This window comes from Marmota marmota, unplaced genomic scaffold (genome assembly GCF_001458135.2).
Source record: "Marmota marmota marmota unplaced genomic scaffold, marMar, whole genome shotgun sequence".
NCBI classification, from domain to species: Eukaryota; Metazoa; Chordata; class Mammalia; order Rodentia; family Sciuridae; genus Marmota; species Marmota marmota.
In genome coordinates, this window is record NW_026000026.1 from 22,372,216 (window position 1) to 22,392,980 (window position 20,765).

Below are 20,765 nucleotides of genomic sequence, written 5' to 3' on the forward strand. Positions count from 1 at the left end.
GACCTCCACTTAGATTCTATAGTTTTTCCTTTGTTTCACTACATATCTCTCCATTCAACAATCCAGTTTCTTTCTGGTGCATAAAGAAATTGTAGGATCAGTATACTTCTCCCATAAACATTTCAACATGTCTTATAAAGTATTTGTGGGTTGTGTTTATTAATTTACATACAGTCAAATGTTATACAACAAAGTGTATCATTAGATAAAAAGTGATAAGTGCATATATTTCTGTGGTCTACAGTCAGATCATGATAAAGAAATACCTCCATTCCCTTCTAGAATTCTTTCTTGCTCTTCTCAGTCAATATTGTTCCCTCCCCTGGCAAAGAAGAGAGGATAATTACTGTTCTGAATTTTATCATACATTAGTATTGCCTCTTCTAAAACTTCATAAATAGAATCTATATACTTTATCCTTCAGATTTATCCGTGTGACATTAATTTTGTTGTTGTTGAATAGTTTTTAATATATATCCATTCTCATTGATGGATGTTGAGGTTCTTTGGCATTTGAGGCTTTCATGGATAAAACTGCTATGAAGCTGTGCGTGGTGGTGCACGCCTATAATCCCAGCAGCTCGGGAGGCTGAGACAGGAGCATTACAAGTTCAAAGCCAGCCTCAGCAACAGCGAGGCCCTAAGCAACTCAGTGAAACCCTGTCTCTAAATAAAATACAAAATAGAGTTGAGGATGTGGCTCGTGGTTGAGTGCCCCTGAGTACTTAAATCCCTGGTCCCTCCCCACCAAAAAAAAAAAAAAAGCCTGAATAAATTTTTGTGGACATAATCTTTTCATTTCTTTTGGATAAACACCTTTGAGTAGGTATATGCTCTTGGGCTAGGTATATGTTTGGTTTCCTGATAAGTTTTCCAGATTGTTTTCCATTGTGTTACATTTATTGCTTTCACTAATGGTGTAAGAGCCCATATCCTTGCCAATATTTAGTGTTGTCCATAATTTTACTTTTAGCTGTTGAGGTAGGTTTGTAATTTATCTATCTCCTTGGTTTTATTTTGCATTTCCCTGATGACTAGTGGTATGGATCACTTTGTTTGCTTATTTCAGATGCATGTGTTTTTTTGGGGGGTGGGCAGTAACCAGGGATTGAACTCAGGGGCACTCGACCACTGAGCCACATCCCCAGCCCTATTTTGTATTTTTATTTAGAGACAGGGTCTCACTGAGTTGCTTAGTGCCTCGATTTTGATGAGTTGGCTTTGAATTCATGATCCTACTGTCTCAGCCTCCTGAGCTGCTGGGATTACAGGTGTGTGCCACTGGGCCTGACTTCGTGTGTTTTTTTGTTTTTGTTTTTGTTTTTAATGAAGTATCTGTCAATCTCTTGTCCATTCTTTAAATTGATTGTCATTTAACAGAGTTATAGGAGTCCTGCGTTTGAAATTTTAAGCTCAATATTATAAGAATAGGGAAAATTTACTGCTGGACCTCAGTTCAAATGAAAAAGGCCTGAAGTATGAGATGATCAAAAAACATTCACCATCCATTCAGCAAATGATTATGAATACCAGCTGTGTACTACGTACTAGTAATTGGAGTATAGAGATAATATCTAGCAGTACTTAAAAAGAGCCCATAGTTTAAAAGACAGACAAAACTCAAAATTCTGGGGAAGTGGTTTCAACATTAAATCAGTCATTGAATATTTGCTATAGGGTAAGTACTTTTATAAGTACTGGAGATAAAGAAGTAGACAAACAAAGCATGGTCCCTGGTCATCTTGTTTTCTGGACTATGGAGGGAGTAGCTCAGAGGCCCTGAAATGGAGAATCAGATTGATGTTGTACATTTGTGGTTCAGATAGGAAGTTACCTGGAGCATACTTGCTTGGGTGGCTAGATGTTTAGTTAGGCAAGGATTTGATGTTGCAGGCCTTATGGACCATGGTTAGAACTTTGAATTTTATTTTATTTTAAATATTTATTTTTTAGTTGTAAGTGGACACAGTATCTTTATTTCATTTTTAATGTGGTGCTGATGATCAAACCCAGTGCCTCACATGTGCGAGGCGAGCACTGTACCACTGAGCCACAACCCCAGTCCTTTTTGAATTTTATTTTGAGTATTATGGGAAACCATTCCAGAGAATGGCATGATCTGATTTCTGTTTGGCTAATCAACACAGTATTGTGTGTGTGGTTGCAGAAAGACTGGTTAGTTATCCAGAAGAGGGGAAATATGAAATCCTACTTAGGGAAGATAGGCAAGGATTCATAATGGAATAATGTCATATCAGAGCCTTGGATGACAAGATATTTGCTATACAAGAAATTAAGATTTGTGTTTGTGTTTGTGTTGATGAACCAAAAATAACTTTGGATGACTAGTTGAGTAGGTGAATGTCAAGAGATAGGGCTTAAAAGATAAAAGAACTAGAATTGCAGGGTTACCACATTTTAGTGCTCAGTTCTCTTTAGGTACATGCTCTGGAGTAGTTGTAACAGGGTGGCTTGCTAGGGAATTTGACTCTGAACTTAAGAGCCATGGTCATCTATACAGGGCTTTTAATTATGGTAGAGACTTTTTTTAAGCTGGCATCAGTGATGATTAGATGGGACATTGCTAGGGAGGAAAAATCAAATGGGAGGCAAGAGACATTGAGGCTTGATATTAGGGACTATTAACTGGAAGTCAAGACTTTGAGCAAAGAATGAATTGTCAAAGAGGATCTGAGGAATAAACTGGAGGAAAAAAAGCTAATGAGGCCCCTTTAAAAAAAAAAAAAAAGTCTAAAATAAACCAGGCACAGTGGCACATGCCTGTAATCCCAGTGATTTGGGAAGATGAGGCAAGAAGATCACAAGTTTGAAGCCAGCCTCAACTAAGACCCTGTCTGAAAATTAAAATAAATAATACATTGGGCTGGACATGCTCAGTGGAAAAGTACCACAAAAACAGTATGAAATATGAAACTACAGAAGAATATATAGAGTACATAAATTTCCACCTCATTCCATTTCTCCAGAGTACTTAAAATTACATTTAAAAAAATTATAGTTGTACAGAATGCCTTTATTTTATCTATTTTTATGTGGTGCTGAGGATCAAACCTAGTGCCTCATGCATGCTACGTAAGCACTCTGTGTGTTGAGCTACAGCTCCAACCCCTAAAATCACTTTTTTTTTTTTTTTTTTGTAGTTGGACCAACACTTAATTTCACTTGTTTATTTTTGTATGTGGTGCTGAGGATCGAACCCAGGGTCTCGCACGTGCAAGGCAAGCACTCTACCGCTGAGCCATAGCCCCAGCCCTAAAATCACATTTTAAAAAAATATTTTTTTGTTTTAGTTATAGATGGACACAATACCTTTATTTTATTTATTTTTCATGTGGTGCTGAGAATAGAACCCAGTGTCTCACATGGGCTAGGCAAGCAAGCACTCTGCCACTGAATCACAGCCCCACTTTTTTTTGGTCCCTGGATTGAACCCAGCGGCACTCTATCATTGAGACACGTCCTTAGCCCTATATATATATATATTTTTTTTTTTTTTGGTACCAGGGATTGAACTCAAGGGTACTCAACCACAGGCCCACATCCACAGGCCAGTTTTATATTTTATTAGAGACAGGGTCTCACTGAGTTGCTTAGTGCCTTGCCATTGCTGAGGCTCCCTTTGAACTTGTGATCCTCCTGTCTCAGTCTCCTGTGCCGCTGGGATTACACACAGGTGTGCACCACTGTGCCCGGCTTATTTTGTATTTTATTTAGAGACAGGATGTCACTGAGTTGCTTTGTGCCTCACTTTTGCTGAGGCTGGCTTTGAACTTGCAATTCTCCTGCCTCAGCCTCTCAAGCTGCTGGGATTACAGGCGTGTGCCACTGTGCCCAGCTCTAAAATCACATTTATTTGTTGTATCTTTCATTTTCCTGTATGTGTTTATTTTTTGTATATATCCAATTCTTTGTATATATGCTTATACACATACAGTTGAATTAGTGTCATACCCTGTTTTTTACAACTTAGTATTATCAGATAATACCAATATAATTTGATTAGTCTACCTTTAAGCTGTTGCAGATTTTCTGCAGTAGTGAAATGAGCATTCTTTTTCATTTGTCTCTATACTGTGCAAAGAGTATAAGAAATAAAATAAGGCTTTCCCTGATAGTCCAGAGTGGGAAAGAAGTAGGACTAATGGGTAAAAGTGGGAATTCTGCAGACTCTGGTCAGTGTGGATAGGACTTTATGGAACAGAACTTTCATATGAATGGGTTGTAAGAATGGTGGGTTTTTCATCATTGGATGCATTCAAGCAGAGGTCAAGGTGCTATGGAGGGGTAAGTTGACTTCTAAGAATCTTCAACTTTAGTTAACAGCATTCCAAATAGAAACCATGAGGGATCAAGATTGGTGCAGTGGTCTGGGTGTGGAGAGAGCTTGACTGAGGGTCAGTGTAAGGATGGCTGTGGCTGGAAGCATCCTGAGAATACTGTTGGGGAAGTTGGAATGTTACAGATGGTCTTCAGATGTATGAGCAGGGGAACATAGGAATAGTAAGAAGTCTGAAGACGATTGGTACGGTGGCTGTAGGAGGAAGAACTATATTGGAGCCAAATTATGATTCATGCAAGTTAGTGTGTCCAGCGGAGGAACTGGGTAGATGTTGAAGCTTTGTGCTGCTTGATTTGGGAAGCAAGAGGCCAGTAAGAGCTGGGTGGGCTTAAAGTTCAGGCTGGAAACAGCCTTTTGGGTTTCATTCAGCAAATATTGTCTGGGTGCTTGGGACACAGCAATGAACAGAACAGATAAATACTCCTTCCCTCACAGCATTTACATTCTAGTGTGGGAGATAGATTATATAGATAAAAATATATGTAATTTGTTAGACACTTATAAATGCTAGAGTGAAAAAGCAGGAAAGGAATATGTGATGTGCCAATGATGGTAGGCTTGGAATTTTAGAGTGGCTTGAAAGGAGAGCCTTTTCATTCATAGCAAAGAAGATGATACTGAATGAGGGGTTGGGGAGGGAAGCAACAAGCCATGCAATAATATGTGGAAAGATGTGGTTGGCTTATTTGAAGAATGGCAAGCTGGGTAGCTAGAATGAGTGAATAGGAAAGAAGGTGTTAGACCAGGTTAGATAAATGTAAGAGCAATGGAAAATCTTTAAATGGTTTAGGCAAAGGTTTATGCTGTTTATTTTTATTTATTTATTTATTTATTTATTTTGATGGGCCTTTATTTATGTACATGTGGTGTTGAGAATGGGACACATTCTAGGCAAGTGCTCTACCACTGAGCTACAACCTCAGCCCAGGCAAAGGTTTTGACTTGACAAGGAATGTGTGTTTTGCTAGGGATTGAACCCATGAGTGCTCTACCACTTACTTTTTAACTGCATCACCTCGGTTGGGATATTGAGAATAGCCTTTTGGGGTGGAGATGGGGCAGTGGAAATGTGGGATGGCATAGGATATGGGAGTCCAGAGGCTAATACTGTAATTTAGGTGAGGAATAACAATGACATGGACTAAATAGTGGCAGTGGAAATGTTGAGTTGGACACGAACAGCTGATTTTAGATTAAGAGAATGGGTGAAGCTGGGTGTGGGTGTGATCCCAATGACACAGGTGGCTGAGGTAGGAGAATTGCAAGTTCAGTGCCAGACTCAGCAACTTAGGACTTAACAAGTCCCTAAGCAACTTAGTAAGACCCTGTCTTAAAATTTTAAAAAGGGCTGGTGATGTGGCTCAGTGATTGAGTGCTCCTGGGTTTGATTCCTGGTATTAAATAAAATAAAAAATAAAGAGAATAAGTGGGTGAATCAACTGTACTCCAAGATGTTGGTGCCCAGGGTGGCAAGTCATTGAAGCAAGAGCTTTTTTGGGAGCAGTATCTGGATCATGGTTGCATTGATGACAATATGGGACTAGAACTTGGATTAGGGTCTGACCTAGGGCCCGTAAAGGTTCAGAATGAGATTCATTGGTTTCTGCAAAGATTAATGTTGGAGTACAAGACTGGGATTAGGATCAGTGTTTGAGTGAGTATTACTTAGGAGTCAAAAGCTATTTCCCCTTTTCAACATCTTCTTGTCATACTCTTTGAGAAAAGGATTGGTTGTAATCATTGAATCTGTGCCATTGAGGTTGGGGATATTGAGGGTATAGGGCCTTTTCTTCCTTGGGTGTTCTGGGAGTGGATGCCAGCTCATCTCTGCCTGGGTGAAAATGCTGACCTTTCCAACTGGGACCTACAGTCAGGGAAGGGTGAAGAATGGTCCTGGTGCTTGACTGAGCTCTTTTCCTCCAGATGGCCAACTGTGTGACCTTGGTTCAGCTGTCCATTTCCTGTGACCACCTCATTGACAAGGACATCAGCTCCAAGTCAGACCCACTCTGCGTCCTTTTACAGGATGTGGGAGGGGGCAACTGGGCTGAGGTGAGGTGGGCCTTGGAGGTTATGGAGGGAGGTTAGGTTTAGGTTTTAGGATGAAGGGTGTGTGATTGTGATGCTTATTGGCCTTTGCCCTCAGCTTGGCCGGACTGAGCGAGTACGGAACTGCTCAAACCCTGAGTTCTCCAGGACTCTGCAGCTCGAGTATCACTTTGAGACAGTCCAGAAACTACGCTTTGGAATCTATGACATAGACAACAAGACACCAGAGCTGGGAGATGATGACTTCCTAGGGGGAGCTGAGTGTTCCCTGGGACAGGTATGTAGGGCCAGGGATTAGAATCCTTCAGTAAGTGCCCTCTGAGATAATCTAGGCTTCTGGGCTCCCTGGAGGTAGGGGGGACAAGAGGACCTGGCTGTCTGGCATTGAAGCTTCCTTGGCCTATTTTGCCATAGATTGTGTCCAGCCAAATGCTGACTCTACCCTTGATGCTGAAGCCTGGAAAACCTGCTGGGAAGGGAACCATCACGGTAAGCCCCAGCAAGGGCCAGGTAGGAATTTAGCAACAATGAAGTTTTCATGAGGTAACAGAATCCTTCCTATCTAGGTCTCAGCTCAGGAGTTAAAGGATAGTCGTATAGTAACAATGGAGGTAGAGGCCAGAAACCTTGATAAGAAGGTACATCTGGGAGGAGGCCCTGGGGACCCAAGATTATAAAGGGTGGGGGTGGTTAATAGGGGATAGGATGGGTGTGGGGCTGGAAAAGTGGTTGTTTCTTCCTGAGTCTTGTAACAAGTCTTGTGGCATTGACAGGATTTCCTGGGAAAATCTGATCCATTTCTGGAGTTCTTCCGCCAGGGTGATGGGAAATGGCACTTGGTGTACAGATCTGAGGTGCGAGATCTTGGGATTAGGTGGGGGAAGAGTAGGAGAGAATCTCTTGGGCTTGCAAGGTTTGGAACACAGGGAAAAAGAGACTGCAGGTGGGTGTGGAAGGGCAGCAACTTCACACAGGCTCACGTGGGCCAGGCCAGAGCTCACTGGAAGCCTTGCCCTCCACCTCCAGGTAATTAAGAACAACCTGAATCCTACGTGGAAGCGCTTCTCAGTTCCCTTTCAGCATTTCTGTGGTGGAGACCCTAGCACGCCCATCCAAGTAAGGAGCTTGCTTCCTGAATGAACTGAGCAAGGGAGAAGAGCCTGGAGAAGGACTTCTAACCTGTCTCCTTTATCTATATACACACACCTTTCCTCAGGTACGCTGCTCAGACCATGACAGTGATGGGTCACATGATCTCATTGGTATTTTCCACACTAGCTTGGCCCAACTACAGGCAGTCCCGGTGAGTCTGTTAACGCTGCTTAGGTGTATTGAGGTGGGCTTAGATGGCTAATCCAAGGGAATAGTGGGAACAATGCAGCTTGGGAGATTTTTACCCTAATTTTCCTCTCCTTACCAGGCCGACTTTGAATGTATCCACCCTGAGAAGCAGCAGAAAAAGAAAAGCTATAAGAACTCTGGAACTATCTGTGTCAAGATTTGCCAGGTGAGACAGTAGCTTATGGGATCAATGGGCTATGAACCCTGAGCTCCAAGATTCCATCCCCCTTTTACCTGATTAGGCATGACACTGGTTTCATATGCAGGTAGAAACAGAATATTCCTTCCTGGACTATGTTATGGGAGGCTGCCAAATCAACTTCACTGTAAGTTGCCTTACCAGAGACAAGAGAATCAACCCTAACCCTAACCCTAACCCTAACCCTTCAGCTCCCTTCCTGGCCTCTTCCCAGGTAGGTGTTGACTTCACTGGCTCCAATGGTGATCCCTCCTCACCTGACTCCCTGCACTACCTGAGTCCTACAGGAGTCAACGAATACCTGACAGCACTATGGAGTGTGGGCAGTGTAGTTCAAGACTATGACTCGTGAGTACCCGTTTCTCTTGGCCAGTCCCACTCCCTACAGATGCTTCAACCTCTGGGTTTACAATCCCCTCACTGCCTCTTCCCCAACTCACTGTCTTTCTACAGGGACAAGCTGTTCCCAGCATTTGGATTTGGGGCCCAGGTACCCCCTGATTGGCAAGTAAGCTCTCTCCCCGATCCCACTCCACCCCACTGCCTCCCCGCCCTCCCGTTTTTTCTTGTAGCTGTAAATGGACAGAATGCTTTTTATTTATTTTTTTTTAAGTTATTGACGGACCTTTATTTTATTTATTTATATGTGGTACTAGGAATGAAACCCAGGGCCTCACAAGTACAAGGCAAGCTCTCTACTGCTGAGCTACAACTCCAGCCCCAGAATGCCTTTATTTTGTTTATTTTTATATTTTGGTAAGGATCAAACCCAGTGCCTCATGCATGTTAGACAAGTGCCCTGCCCCACTGAGCTACAGCCCCAGCCCCCATTTTTGTTTTTAGTTTCAGAATCCTAACTTGGGGGGGGGATGTAGTTAACTTACTTGCTGCCTTGAAGGGGATGCATCCCTGTAGGCATGTATATGTCAAGCTTAGGACTAAATAGCTCCTGGTATATACCATAGGGTTTTTTCTTATTTTTTGCACATGCTGTACCATTGAGCTACACCCACTCAGCATAATAATGGTGAGGGGGACATGGGAAGGAAGGAGACTGACTCATTTTCATTTTTGCCTTCAGGTTTCACATGAATTTCCCTTGAACTTCAATCCCAATAACCCATATTGTGCAGGTAAGTTCCCTCTATCCTCCATTGTGAAGCAGATCTCTCCACTCCTGAGTGGTGAGCCTCTGGCAGAGAAAGCAGGTGGGGAGGTGGCTGACACTTTGTCTAGAGGAGTAGATTTTAGAGCTAGCCCTCTGGAGTCAAATCTTAATCAATCATACTACTTACTAAACTATATGACTTGGGGAAAGTTGCTCACCTCTGTGTGTTTGGGCTTTGCAATAAATGTAAATATTGTAAGTTATTGAGTATTGAAGAAATTAGAAGTAAAGCAGTAAATAGGAAGCAGTAATCCTGACAACATAAGTGCTCTCAGAATTGGTAGCTGTTATTGTTATTATTTGTTGCCTAGGGATTCACAGGACATTATTAGAAACCTTGATGCCTCCTCTGCAGGGGGTATTTTGCTAGTCTTCCAAGCCCTTTTAGTATTTTTTTTAGTTGTTGATCAACATTTATTTTTTATTTATATGTGGAGCTGAGGATCAAACCCAGTGCCCCATGCATGCTAGTCAAGTGCTCTGCCACTGTACTACAACCCCAGCCCCTAATTAATGTCTTTTTTTTTTTTTTTGAAAGAACTTTTTAATATTTATTTTTTAGTTTTCGGTGGAAACATCTTTTATTTTTATGTGGTGCTGAGGATTGAACCCAGCGCCCTGCACATGCCAGACAAGCGTGCTACCACTTGAGCCACATCCCCAGCCCTAATGTCTTTTGACAAGAAACTTTGAAGCTGTCTAAATGCGCAGTTAAACATCAACCTTTACCCTTTAGATTTAATATCCATTGGTGAACCTCATTGGAATCAGTACTATGATAAATGATTTATATTTCTTCTTTTTTTATTTATTGAGCTTTTTCTTCTTCCCTAGTAATATCTGTATTGATTCTTACTGTATTAGATTATAATTTTTACTTTAGTAGGTTATAATGATGCTTAATTCAAGCCATTATTTTAGGCAGTTTTCCTCCTCTCTTTGTATAGAGTTAAGTACCCAGGGTTACAGGGTGAATGAAATGCATCTACATTCCCAAATCTTCTGGCCAGGGTACTGATTTCAGGATCAGCCTAATCCTGAGAGGTCAAGTATTTTATGTTTCTTGCCCTTGTTCTCTACAGGCATCCAGGGCATTGTGGATGCCTACCGCCAAGCCCTACCCCAAGTACGCCTCTATGGCCCCACCAACTTTGCACCCATCATCAACCATGTGGCCAGGTTTGCAGCCCAGGCTGCATATCAGGGGACTGCCTCGGTGAGGGTTGTGGGTATTGTAGCAATGGAGTAGTGAGGGCTGTGCACCAAGGGACTTTTTATGTATGGGAGTGTGTGGCTAAAGTAGAGGAGTTTAGGAAAGAGGATCTGACTCAGTGCATGAATGGGCTTACCCCCAGCAATACTTCGTGCTGTTGCTGTTGACTGATGGTGCTGTGACAGATGTGGCGGCCACATGTGAAGCTGTGGTGCATGCCTCGAAACTTCCCATGTCAGTGATTATTGTGGGTGTTGGTGGTGCTGACTTTGAGGCCATGGAACAGCTTGACGCCGATGGTGGGCCTCTGAGGACACGCTCTGGAGAGGCATCTGCCCGCGACATAGTACAGTTTGTGCCTTATCGCAAATTCCAAAATGTGAGTGGGCGTGAATCTAGGGGTTTACTCTTCCTGATATGGGTTGAGGCTCAGGACTTTCATCAAAGTCTTAGGGTTGGGTCTTGGGTTTTGTGTCCTTCCTTGGGTGTGAGATGTAGACCTTAGGAAGCTGTTGTAGGCCCCCACTGACCTTGCCGTTCTTCTCCTGGCAGGCTCCTCGGGAAGCATTGGCTCAGACTGTACTTGCAGAAGTGCCTACACAGGTGGTCTCCTACTTCAAGGCCCAAGGTTGGGCCCCATTCAAGATGCCTCCATCCCCCGCCAAGGGTCCTGTCCAGACCCCACAGGTCTAGATTCCCTTGGAGGGTGGGCTATGGCTAGACCAGGTCCTTAGCCTTGTACCCCCAAGATTCTCTGGGCCATGGCCCAACCCTAGACTCTCCCCCCATGCTAGCACTTTATATTTGATACTTTTATACTGGCTTCTGCTATTGCTGCTCTTCCTGTTTGTCCCTTATCATTTAATAAAGACCAGTAAAAGACCACTGCTGTGCCACTCTGTATTTTGGGTAAGATTCTATTAGCAATGTTTACTTCTCTGAACTTCAGGGGTGCTGATCCTGAATGATGCCTAAAGATGGGTATTTCTAGCCAGATTTCTGTTCCTTCCAAAGAAGCTGACTAGTTTTGAAAATACAAAGTCTGAATATAAGGGAAACACACAGCCTTTCCTTTTAAGGTGTAACGGGCTATATTACACTTCCTAGAGGAGGGAGCAGTGGTAGTTCTGGTCCTAAATATAGGCTATAAAACCTGAATTTTTTTTTTTTTTTTAACAGCGATTTTCTTTTTTTTTCCTTACTAGAGATTTAATACCTATATTCATTGTAGAAAGACTTTTAAGGATGGGGCATGATGTCTCATTGTGTTGTCTAGGCTGGCCTTCAACTCCTGAACTCAAGCAATCCTCCTGCCTCAGCCTCACAAGTGCTCTGGACCACAGGCACATGCCACTGTGCCTTAGACTTATTTTTGTAATAGTAGGGATTGTACCCGAAGTGCTGTACTACTGGACTACAAGCCCAGTACTTTTCATTTTGAAACAAACAGGGTTTTGGGAAGTTGCTGAGGCTGACCTAAAACTTGGGATCCTCCTGCCTCAGCCTCTATGTAAGTACAGAGTTATAAGCATGTGGGCTGGGGCTCAGCGGTAGAATGCTTGCCTTACATGTGCAAGGCCCTGGGTTTGATCCTCAGCACCACATAAAAATAAATAAAACAAAGGTATTGTATTCCAATACAACTAAAAAATATTAAAAAACATTAGGGCTGGGGCTATAGCTCAGTGGTAGAGCGCCCGCCTTGATGTATGAGGCACTGGGTTCGATTCTCAACACCACATAAAAATAAATATATTGTGTCCAAGTACAACTAAAAAAAAAAAAAGTAAAAATAAAAAATAGACATGTGCCACCATGCCCAGCTAGAAAAGTTTCAAATATAGAAAAAATAGATACACCAAGATTCTTGTCCTAATTAAAATATATTTGGTGCTTTTAGTCCTTTATGCATATTTATAGGCCATGTGTACTGTTTTAGGTTGTTTTGTTTTCTAATTTTTAAAATATGTCCTGGTTAGTATAGATTATTTCACGTGTAAATATTATACAATGTAGATAATGCAGTAGGATAAGGGCCTCTGTTCTACACAAAAAAAAGTTTTTCCTAAATAGGACATATTACATACTATTAGTACCTTATTTTTGTTTAATATATTTTGGATGCCATATCTATCAGAACTTACTGCCTCACTTCATTCTTTCTGACACTGGGGATTGAACCCAGGGTTGCTATATCACTGAGCTACATCCCCAGTCCTTTTTTATTTATTTTGGAGAAGGGGTCTTGCTATGTTGCCCATAAGTATTATCTTTGAATATATATTTTTTTCTTGCTGAGTGCTGGGGCTTGGAACCACACACGGTCTTACATATGCTAGGTAAAGTGCTTTACCACTGAGCTATACAACCCCAGCTCTTTTTTTATGTTATTTTTTGAGACAGTCTCACTGTGTTACCCAGGCTCAAACTTGTGATCTTCTGCCTGGGAAGCCTCCCAGATAGCTAGGATTGCAGGTGCATGCCACTATGCCCCTATATCTGGGTATTCTTCAGATAACACTTTTAAATATGGAATTGCTGTGTTAAAGAGTATAAAAAATGTAAGGCTTTTGGTTCCTGTTGTGAGACTGTCCTCCAGAAAAATCTGTATTATTTTGTTTTTCCTTTCTTTCTCTCTTTTTTTTAGTATTTAGTTTTTAGTTGTGGTTGAACACAATGCCTTTTATTTTTATGTTGTGATGAGGATCAAACCCAGGGCCTCACAGGTGCTAGACTTGAGCACTCTACTGCTGAGCCACAACCCCAGCCTTCATTTTTTCGGTGCTGGAATCAACCCCAGTACTGCCTCATGTATATTAGGTAAGCATTGTATCTCTAGCCCAAGATTTTGAGAGCACTTAATTTGGCTTCAAATTAAGTACAAAATAATATCCCTGAAGTTTAAACAGATGGATAAGTATTCCACCCCAATCCCAGTTTTACTTTCTAGGGAACTATTGATAGTCTGTATATTCTTATAAAACATGAACATACTAGCACATGCCTGTAATCCCAGTGGCTCTGGAGGCTAAGGTAGGAGGATTGAAAGTTCAAAGCCAGCCTCAGCAACTGCAAGGCACTAGGCAACTCAGTGAGTCCCTGTCTCTAAATAAAATACAAAAACTAGGACTGGGGATGAGGCTTATTGGTCAAGTGCCTCTGAGTTCAATCCCTGGTACCAAAAAAAATAAACCATTAATATACTGAGAATTGGGGCTTGGGGTGTACCAGGGTTTGAACCTAGTAACTTAGCTTAAACCCTGACCCACATTTCCATTCTTTTAATATTTTTTTTTTAGTTGTAAAGGGACACACAATATCTTTTAATATATTTTTATGTGGTGTTCTGAGGATCAAACCAGTGCCTCACACATGCTAGGCAAGCACTCTACCACTGAGCTACAGCCCCAGCCCCCCAAGTCCTTTTTTATTTATTTTACATTTTGTGACAGAGTCTCACTAAGTTGCTTAGAGTCTTGCTAAATTGCTGAGGCTGGCTTTGAACTTGAGATCCTCTTGCCTCAGTTTCCCATTGCCAGAATCACAGGCATGTGTCATCACACTGGGCCATACTGGGAAATCCTAACACCCAAGATGTTGCATATTTCTTTACTCTTGCTATGCCCTTTTCTCTACCCCTAGGTAAAATTCATTAATCCCTTGATTGCCTGTCTCTTCCATCTATTTTCCTTGAATTCCTTCTGACCATTAGATTGAACAATTCTTGGATCTGTAAATAAATTCTCTTTCCTAGAGCATCTTCTTTATTTACCCTGCCAAGCTTCTTGAGGGCACACACTGATGAACACTAGATGGTGAACATCCACACTTTGTCAAACAGAGTCAGTCACTCAGGTCTCAGTGAAGACTACCTGCATAAGGGCTACTAGGCCTGCATCACCTCTTTGATTCAGAAGCTTCCTTAAGTCTCCTTAGTGTTTGAAGAAATGTATTTTCCCCTCCATCTGTACCTAGTAGGATTTGGGAAGCTTCCCAGACATTGGGAAAGTCATTCCAGACATTGGTGGATGGGAATTGAGGAGTTTAATCATGTCTTCAGCTGCCTGTCAGCTCTGCAATTAAAGAGAGCGGCCCTTGGAGGTAATGTGTAGTACAGAATGTCCACACAGCACTGGCTCTTGTACATGGTAAGCACTCCATGAACATCTGCTGCTATTATTTTGATCTGGACTTACTCTAAGAAAAGAGGATGCATTGGAAGGTAGACCCTATCATTTATATGCCAGAGATCTTTCCAGCCCAGACCCCCCTGGCTCAGTACTGATCTAGCTGCCTTCAGCACAGGGCTCAATTCTACTCCAACCATCAGCGTGTTTAATGGGACCCCCCAGTGGCCCCCATGGCACTATCCCCTGCCCCCTCTGAGGTTCGCACACCATGTGCGCGGACTCGATACAAGCATGTGAAACGTGGGTGGCCCCAGTTGCTTAGAATCTGGATCTTCACCTTTGGAAAGGCAGATGGAGGGTCATTCTGGGAAGACAAATGGATCATGCCAAAAAATGGATCATGCCCTCCCCAATCATCTCTCTGCTGCACTGCCTTAATGGTGAGAGACACACACCTGTAGATGGAAAGTCTGAATCTCAGATTTCTTCACATCAAAGGTGAATTTCCCCAAGAAAACTTCAGTCTCATCATCAACCTGAAGGCCCTGGTGGGTGAAGAGTGAATGGAGGAACAGTGAGGCATGGGGAAGGAAAACAACTTTGTGGGGGTTCTTCTATGTGTTTGGTAATTGTGAGTATTCTGATGATAGGATGTGTAGTGTGGAATGTGGGCTCTTAAAAAACTAGGTTTTTTAAGTTTGGCCAATAGTTAGTTGTGTTACTGGGGAAAGTAATACCTCCTCTTCCAGAGTATTACTTTCCTTATATATAAAAGGGGAGATAATAGTATTTCATCGGTGGTGAGATGGATTCAATGAAATAATGCATGTAAAGTGCTTGGCCTAGAGAAAAGGCTCAATAAGCCATAACTAACATTTGGATATAGTTATGATTATTTATAACCTATAGCAGGCCTGAGAGGCAAGTGGCTTTGTCTGATACAAAAATGAGCAAGCAAAGCCTCAAATAACCTGCCCTAGTTATTATGATCGCTTTGTGCTTTCTAAGCACCCCCCACCTCCTGGCCTCAGTACCACTCACAAAGATTGCGAAGTCTCTGGGGGCGCTGTTGGCTCCCCCGGTGTGTGCCACACTGGGCGGTGGATGCTGTAGGGTGATGTCGCTCAGCTCCACACGACCTGGCAACCTGATGACCACCTGACCCTGGTCGCCCTCAAAAGCCCAGCAATTTCCAGGGAACACATCTGGCTGCAGGCCGGGTAGGGGTGGTAGAGGGAAGAGATCATCAGAACCCACAAAAGAGAGCAACTGCCGTCCTTTCCCATCCTCTACTCCTCCCAGAGGGTCACTTCCAGTCCGGATCCCTATCAAGCCAGATGCCGCCCAGTGCTCAGTCCCCAGCGCTGTTAGGTGTCTTCATTTTAACCCCATCCTCTGCTTTCAGCACAGCCTCACCCGGGCCAAGCCAGACCGGGCTTTTCAGCCGGCCATACCCTTCTGCACCGTCAGGTTCCGCCTCCACGGAACTCCAGGTCCCGCCCCTTGATCTCATCCTGGGATCCCGATTACAGGCCCACCTCCAGGATGACCGAGGGCGGCCGCGCGTAGTTCCAAAAGCTGAAGCGGTTCCAGAAGTAGGCAGTGTTCGTGTCCTCGTAGTCGTGGGATGTCTTCTCTAGATCGATGGAGGCTCCTGTAGTAGGGAGGAGTAACCCTCAGGAGTTCCCAGGCCTTACCCCCTGCTGGGGAAAGATCTGTGTCAGGATCTCTCTTTGCCTGTCTCTGAGTCTTACCCACAGAGCTCAGCGCATAGTCGGGTTTCCTCACGAAGTCCTCATTCAGCCTCTGAAACACTAGCTTGGCCACTCTCTGCAGTGTGAAAGGGTGGCGGAGAGGCGGGCTTGTGAGCTGGTTTACAGGTGGGCCTGTCTCCCCAAACTGAGTGCTCTGGGATGGATTCTGTGGGCCCCCAGGAGAGACCCGCAGTGGGGACTGAATCCCGGGCCCCAGCAAGCGGGATCTGCCGGCGGTTCCCTAGGTGCGCGGGGACTGCGAGCGGGGCGGGGTCACCCAGCCTCTGGGCATCCTCGCTGCGCGGCTCACCTCGCTGTGGGCTGCGCGAACACTGGACACCTCCTTGTGGAGCTTATCCAGCTCGGCCTGGAGCTGCTGCAGCTGCTGCCCCTGAGAGCGCACGCGCTCGTGGTACTCGCTGGAGAGAGGAGGTTAGCACCTGCAGTTGGCTTCCTGATCCGGGACCTCTCCCGTTAATGCCCAGAACGAAACACCTTTGAGCCGCTCAATACCCACCCCAAGTGCCCTCTTTCACCTTAGAGTCAGCATCTCCTTAGGTTCCTATTGGAGAGAGGGAGGGACAAACAGTGCAATTCAGCTCCGCGCCCCGCTTTCTCCCAAGCCAGCCTTTGGACAACCGACTCAAAACGCCTCCTTTTGGAGAACTGCTCCTCCCACACATACACTACTACCCTGAACTTCCCGCACCACAGCCTCTCAGAAATTTGTTCAAGGCCCAGCCCTTCCTTAGAATTAGCCTCCAGCACGGCTCCCTCCCACCAGCACAAGGAGCCCCCCACAACCTCCGCCCATCCCAGAAAACGGTCTTCCCGACTTACATTCTCCAGAGGAGGGACCAGGTACAGGAGCCCCCACCAGAGTGCTGTAGAAAGGGGGGAGGGGTGTCCGGGAAAGGAAAAGGAAGGAAAGGAGTTACCTGGCGGAAGGAAACTGGACCGCAGAGGCCTGAAGGGTGGGGAGGGCGATGGAAGACAGAGGGGCGACTAGAGGGCTCTGAAGGGGGCTCTGAAGGGGCCGAGTGGGCTGAGGAACGTGGGGCGGGGGTGTAAATCAGATGGATTTGTCTCTAAACTTTCAGAGCTGGTGCCTCAAGGGATTCTCGGTCCCTTACCTGCCAGAAAGACGCTCAGCAGCGACACTGCGGTGATCAGGAAGCGTATGGAAAAGACCTCCCTAAGGAACCGGAGGGAGGTTGAGGCCCCAGGCCCTCCCAGGACCTCGTCATCCCCCAGAGTCCTCGACTCAGCTCCTGTGAACACGACTCATTCAAATCTGAATCGGCTCAAGCCTCGGTCTTGCCTGGCCCTACTTCCCACCCCCGCCAAAGAGCAGCCTCTGGGGCGCCCTTGTCCCTCCCTCTGACCTGTACACACTGACCAGCGCGTCTCCTACCAGGGATAACACCACGCTCAGCACCTGGAAGAGGAGGCCTGGGAAGAGGAAAGCGTGTTCAGAGAGCGTGGTGTTACAGGTTCAGAAGGGGCTCAGGAAGGGCATCAGGGCAGAGCCTGGGTTCAGGAGGGACCCGGGAAGCGATGAATAGGCTAGGAGAATGCGTTGAGGGCGAGAAAGGGCTGGATACTCAGACTTGAATCTCAAAGGGGCTGGGGACTCGGACTTGAGAATTGGAGTCCGAGGGCTGAGCGGGAGGATCAGAGGGGACTGGCGCTGGCCTGGACCGTACTCAGGAAACTCTTGGACACTCGCGGCGGAGGCATCTCCTGCCTCAGATCCAGGGTGGAGAGAAGATCGAGCGGCTCCTCAGAGACTACAGGAGACTCAGTCGGTTCTGCGAGAGCCCAAAGGCTCCATTGGGGCCTTGAGCACCGCAGGCCCATTCTTTCCCCGACAGCAGGCTCCCCAGCCCAGCCGCTAGAGAGCTGGGCAGCCTCTCAAACAGGCTTTGGACCCGCCGCACCGCAATCCCAGGCCTCTCCCTCCGCATCCCCCCAGGCTCAGTCTAGAGTTGGTCCCACTCCCAAGCGGATGCTCCTCCCCCATCCTGAAGTCTGGGTGCGGCCCCCTTTCCCAGATAGCCACTCACGCCAACACTAAGGCGCCTCCTCAGTGGTGCCCAATCACAAGGTTTTCCCCGCCCCTTCCCAGGGCAGTCCGTCACACCAAGGCACCGCCCCTCAAGGGATTTCATTTAGCGTCCCCCTTGCTAAGAGGTGCCCAGACATAATCTTATCCCCTCTCCACGCCAGGCTCCGCCCGTAGGCCCCGCCCCCTCCCTCGGCTCCCCCAGGTTCGACCCCGCCCGCACCCGAGGCCCCGCCCCTCACGGTTGCGGCGCCACAAGCGGTCTGCCCTTTGTGGCTCCGAGACGCCGGCTTCTGCCGAGACCTTCCTGGCCATGTGGGTCCTCGGGGCAGTCCTGGGCTCAGGGCAGGCTCACCGCAGCTGGAGCCCCCAGCCCTTCTGCCCTCGGGTTCCCTTGGCCCCGGCCCAGCTGAACGGTGCCCGCTGCTGTCCCGCGAAATGACGCTCTCTGAACTATTGCTGTTGTCGCTGTAGAAGTTGGGTTTGTGCGGGGACGCGGCCAAGCCTGGTCGAGGGCTCCGCCGCATCCTGACCTGGGCTGCCCCTCACGGACGCTAAAGTCGCCGCCGCAGCCGCCAAGGCCCTCAGCCGCTGCGTGCCGCGAGGACCCTACGGATTCTGCGTGAGCCGACGGCCGCGCAGCCAGACTCAGCCCTCTCACCTGTATCTGGGCCTGGCTGCTGTCGTCATAGAGGAGACCAAGGTCTCCGCCGCACGTCCTGACCGTACGTCATAGAGCTAGCCGTGACGTCGCTGGGAGCCATTGCAATCTCTTACTCTTTCTGATGTTTGACATCACATCTTTTTCCAGAACACGCAGAATGGCGCTCAGCGTAATTTCTATCTTCCTTCCCTGCAGTTTTTCTCATTTGACACTAACATGCTATATGTTTTACTTATTTATTACCTTATTGCCTGTCAGGCCCACTAGAAGGTAAACTTTTTGAGGGTGGGGATTCCCCCCCCCCCACTGCGTATCTTGCAGTAAGTACTTAGATAGCCTAGCCTGTAGTAGGTGCTCAAATATTTGCCAAGGAATAAACATTAAGAAGGATCAGAGCATCATCCAGGGCACTTCTAAATAAACATATGGTCCTTTTGCTCTGCAAGCCTTCAATTCTCTCTTCTCGTTCTAGTTATCAAGACAGAAGACTCTGACCTCAGGATCTGTGGGTTCCTCCCCAACCAGGCCCATGTTCCCAGAGGTCTGTCGGGTGGGAATTGTGCACCCACCAATCACTATACCCACACTCAAACCCCACACTGAACTATGGATAAGAAAATGAGGGGGCTGAGATTGTGGCTCAGCGGTAGGGCGCTCGCCTGGCACATGCGAGACCCCAGGTTCCATCCTCAGCACCACATAAAAATAAATAAGTGAAATAAAGGTATTGCGTCCAACTACATCTAAAAAAATAAATATTAAAAAAAAAAGAAAATGAGGAATCACAGATGGTCACTTCCAAGACACCAGAAGTTCCCAAACTCCTGCTGTGCAACAGAACACTAGAGCAGCTTATAGAAATTCAGGTTCCCAGGCATGCCTTGGGATTATACCACTGCATTTCTGGGGTGGGCACAGAAATATGCATTTTAACAACCACATGTGTAATCCTGGTTAGAGACCACGCTTTGAAAACATCCAGCACAAATTACACAAAAAGGTCCAGAAGGGGGAAGGACATCCCTGAGACCACACAATATGTGACTGATTAGAATTCCAATATCCTGCCCTCCAGCCTATTAAATACCATTCCTTCCTTAGAATGTTAGGAAGTGAAAGCGGCAGTTCTTAGAGGGGTGGAGGCGCAGGGACAGCCTTTTAAGATGTGTTCTAGCCCAAGGGGAGGTGCTTGTGCCAGGCTCCAGAGAAGTGACATCAATGCATTGCTTGATTAGATACCGCAGAGCTCAGGACAGAAAAAGAGGAAGACCAAGGCACTGCAAACTAAAAATTCTGTCCAAATCTAGTCCCCTTCCTCCCCTACTTACTTAATATTTGTGAACTCTTTTGGTACAATATCCCTTGTTTATCAAAAGGGCAAGTGAAACCCCCCAACATCTGAGGACCTTGAGGTCTAACCTGGTCCTTGCTTAGAAAGAGAATAGTCCATTCCCCTTGTCTTATATTGTATAGATTCCCAAACTCAGTTGAATTCCTAATAACTGGGGGAAAAAGCAGAACAGGGCTTTCCAACCCCTATTGAGATGGGAATGCTAAAGCACAAGAAGGAATCATAGGTAGCTTAAAGCCATACAGCAAGACCTAGTTCCTCTGATGGTCTAATCTTATCTACTGCTGCTGCCCTGAATTCCTTGTATTCAGGTCAAACTGAGCAAATGTGTGTCCTACAAAGCATCCTGCATTCCTCTCAACTGCTTAGATGCCTATCTCTGTTCCCAACTCCTATAATCAAAGCTCCCTCCTCTGGGAAGCCCAACTGCCCTCCTTCTTCGGAGATCCCCACACCTGACCCTTTCCTATT

General features: G+C 45.7%; 2 protein-coding genes across 11 annotated transcripts in view; one reads left to right on the forward strand and one right to left on the reverse strand.

Moving 5' to 3' along the window:
• LOC107138600 (RNA-binding protein 12) overlaps window positions 1-11,215 on the forward strand; it is a 34,625-nt gene extending 23,410 nt beyond the window's left edge. For all 7 annotated transcript variants that reach the window (XM_015481241.2, XM_048811044.1, XM_048811045.1 and 4 more), the window contains 15 exons: window positions 6,284-6,412; window positions 6,507-6,686; window positions 6,824-6,898; window positions 6,976-7,047; window positions 7,183-7,263; window positions 7,436-7,525; window positions 7,626-7,712; window positions 7,830-7,916; window positions 8,017-8,076; window positions 8,164-8,297; window positions 8,403-8,457; window positions 9,031-9,082; window positions 10,200-10,333; window positions 10,473-10,709; window positions 10,883-11,215. In XM_015481241.2, the coding sequence (XP_015336727.1) occupies window positions 6,284-6,412; window positions 6,507-6,686; window positions 6,824-6,898; window positions 6,976-7,047; window positions 7,183-7,263; window positions 7,436-7,525; window positions 7,626-7,712; window positions 7,830-7,916; window positions 8,017-8,076; window positions 8,164-8,297; window positions 8,403-8,457; window positions 9,031-9,082; window positions 10,200-10,333; window positions 10,473-10,709; window positions 10,883-11,023 (1,614 nt within the window). In that variant the 3' untranslated portion in view covers window positions 11,024-11,215. The remainder of the gene's footprint in view (window positions 1-6,283; window positions 6,413-6,506; window positions 6,687-6,823; window positions 6,899-6,975; window positions 7,048-7,182; window positions 7,264-7,435; window positions 7,526-7,625; window positions 7,713-7,829; window positions 7,917-8,016; window positions 8,077-8,163; window positions 8,298-8,402; window positions 8,458-9,030; window positions 9,083-10,199; window positions 10,334-10,472; window positions 10,710-10,882) is intronic.
• Window positions 143-19,117, reverse strand: Spag4 (sperm associated antigen 4). 4 transcript variants are annotated; one of them, XM_048811059.1, is made up of 12 exons: window positions 18,522-18,720; window positions 17,921-18,025; window positions 17,600-17,666; window positions 17,348-17,409; window positions 17,055-17,098; window positions 16,751-16,776; window positions 16,525-16,633; window positions 16,215-16,290; window positions 15,999-16,114; window positions 15,502-15,669; window positions 14,916-15,005; window positions 143-322 (listed from the first exon to the last, which is right to left on the reverse strand). In XM_048811059.1, the coding sequence occupies exons 1-12, from the start codon at window positions 18,592-18,594 to the stop codon at window positions 305-307; spliced, it is 954 nt and encodes a 317-aa protein (XP_048667016.1). In that variant the 5' UTR covers window positions 18,595-18,720; the 3' UTR covers window positions 143-304. The 4 variants fall into 4 exon arrangements, with proteins under 4 accessions (XP_048667016.1, XP_015360295.1, XP_048667015.1 ...); XM_015504809.2 differs by lacking the exon at window positions 143-322 and adding an exon at window positions 14,360-14,824 and having other exon boundaries at window positions 18,503-19,117; XM_048811058.1 differs by lacking the exon at window positions 143-322 and adding an exon at window positions 14,360-14,824 and having other exon boundaries at window positions 18,522-18,862.
• Window positions 19,118-20,765: the final 1,648 nt, after the last annotated feature.